Below are 2500 nucleotides of genomic sequence, written 5' to 3' on the forward strand. Positions count from 1 at the left end.
TCCAAGAAGGCTGGATACTCTGAGCTGCTGTTTGGACCATAGGCACAAACAACAGTCAGGATCCGCCCCCCCCACCCGAAGGCGGACGGAGGCTACCCTCTCGTCTACCGGGGTAAACTCCAACATACAGGCACCAAGCCGGGGGGCAATAAGTATTACCCCCCCGCCCGGCGAGTGGAAGAGAGTCCAACCTTCATGTGAACATGTTATTAACACGTCTCTTGTGTTTGTCGACAGTCATCACGCCGGCTGCAGCAGGAAGAAGCCGATCTACTTCAGCATGTTCCAGCCGGCCTGCAGGTAAACATCCATCAGCTTATTGATCGGTGACTCATCGTATTAGTGATCAGTGACTCATCGTATTAGTGATCGGTGACTCATCGTATTAGTGATCAGTGACTCATCGTAGTGATCAGTGACTCATCGTATTAGTGATCAGTGACTCATCGTATTAGTGATCAGTGACTCATCGTATTAGTGATCGGTGACTCATCGTATTAGTGATCAGTGACTCATCGTATTAGTGATCGGTGACTCATCGTATTAGTGATCAGTGACTCATCGTATTAGTGATCGGTGACTCATCGTAGTGATCGGTGACTCATCGTATTAGTGATCGGTGACTCATCGTATTAGTGATCGGTGACTCATCGTAGTGATCGGTGACTCATCGTATTAGTGATCGGTGACTCATCGTATTAGTGATCAGTGACTCATCGTATTAGTGATCAGTGTCTCATCGTATTAGTGATCGGTGACTCATCGTATTAGTGATCGGTGACTCATCGTATTAGTGATCGGTGACTCATCGTATTAGTGATCAGTGACTCATCGTATTGATCGGTGACTCATCGTATTAGTGATCAGTGACTCATCGTATTAATGATCGGTGACTCATCGTATTAGTGATCAGTGACTCATCGTATTAGTGATCGGTGACTCATCGTATTAGTGATCAGTGACTCATCGTATTAGTGATCAGTGACTCATCGTATTAGTGATCAGTGACTCATCGTAGTGATCAGTGACTCATCGTAGTGATCGGTGACTCATCGTATTAGTGATCAGTGACTCATCGTATTAGTGATCAGTGACTCATCGTATTAGTGATCGGTGACTCATCGTAGTGATCGGTGACTCATCGTATTAGTGATCGGTGACTCATCGTATTAGTGATCAGTGACTCATCGTATTAGTGATCGGTGACTCATCGTAGTGATCAGTGACTCATCGTATTAGTGATCGGTGACTCATCGTAGTGATCGGTGACTCATCGTATTAGTGATCGGTGACTCATCGTAGTGATCAGTGACTCATCGTATTAGTGATCGGTGACTCATCGTAGTGATCGGTGACTCATCGTATTAGTGATCGGTGACTCATCGTAGTGATCAGTGACTCATCGTATTAGTGATCGGTGACTCATCGTAGTGATCGGTGACTCATCGTATTAGTGATCGGTGACTCATCGTATTAGTGATCAGTGACTCATCGTATTAGTGATCAGTGACTCATCGTATTAGTGATCGGTGACTCATCGTGTTAGTGATCAGTGACTCATCGTATTAGTGATCAGTGACTCATCGTATTAGTGACTCATCGTATTAGTGATCAGTGACTCATCGTATTAGTGATCGGTGACTCATCGTAGTGATCAGTGACTCATCGTATTAGTGATCGGTGACTCATCGTAGTGATCGGTGACTCATCGTATTAGTGATCAGTGACTCATCGTATTAGTGATCGGTGACTCATCGTAGTGATCAGTGACTCATCGTATTAGTGATCAGTGACTCATCGTATTAGTGATCAGTGACTCATCGTATTAGTGATCAGTGACTCATCGTATTAGTGATCGGTGACTCATCGTAGTGATCGGTGACTCATCGTATTAGTGATCAGTGACTCATCGTATTAGTGATCGGTGACTCATCGTAGTGATCAGTGACTCATCGTATTAGTGATCAGTGACTCATCGTATTAGTGATCAGTGACTCATCGTATTAGTGATCATATTAGTGATCGGTGACTCATCGTATTAGTGATCGGTGACTCATCGTATTAGTGATCGGTGACTCATCGTATTAGTGATCAGTGACTCATCGTATTAGTGATCAGTGACTCATCGTAGTGATCGGTGACTCATCGTATTAGTGATCAGTGACTCATCGTAGTGATCGGTGACTCATCGTATTAGTGATCAGTGACTCATCGTATTAGTGATCAGTGACTCATCGTAGTGATCAGTGACTCATCGTATTAGTGATCAGTTGACTCATCGTAGTGATCAGTGACTCATCGTATTAGTGATCAGTGACTCATCGTATTAGTGATCGGTGACTCATCGTAGTGATCAGTGACTCATCGTATTAGTGATCGGTGACTCATCGTAGTGATCAGTGAATCATCGTATTAGTGATCAGTGACTCATCGTATTGATCAGTGACTCATCGTATTAGTGATCGGTGACTCATCGTAGTGATCGGTGACTCATCGTATT

The 2500-nt window shown here is 44.1% G+C and overlaps 1 protein-coding gene across 1 annotated transcript in view; it reads left to right on the forward strand.

The window, feature by feature from the left end:
* pogza (pogo transposable element derived with ZNF domain a) overlaps window positions 1-2500 on the forward strand; it is a 24975-nt gene that overhangs the window by 12756 nt on the left and 9719 nt on the right. Inside the window, exon 16 of the mRNA XM_053334789.1 lies at window positions 238-300. Coding sequence (XP_053190764.1) covers window positions 238-300 — 63 coding nt within the window. The remainder of the gene's footprint in view (window positions 1-237; window positions 301-2500) is intronic.

Source organism: Scomber japonicus, chromosome 15, assembly GCF_027409825.1.
Source record: "Scomber japonicus isolate fScoJap1 chromosome 15, fScoJap1.pri, whole genome shotgun sequence".
Classification (NCBI taxonomy): Eukaryota; Metazoa; Chordata; class Actinopteri; order Scombriformes; family Scombridae; genus Scomber; species Scomber japonicus.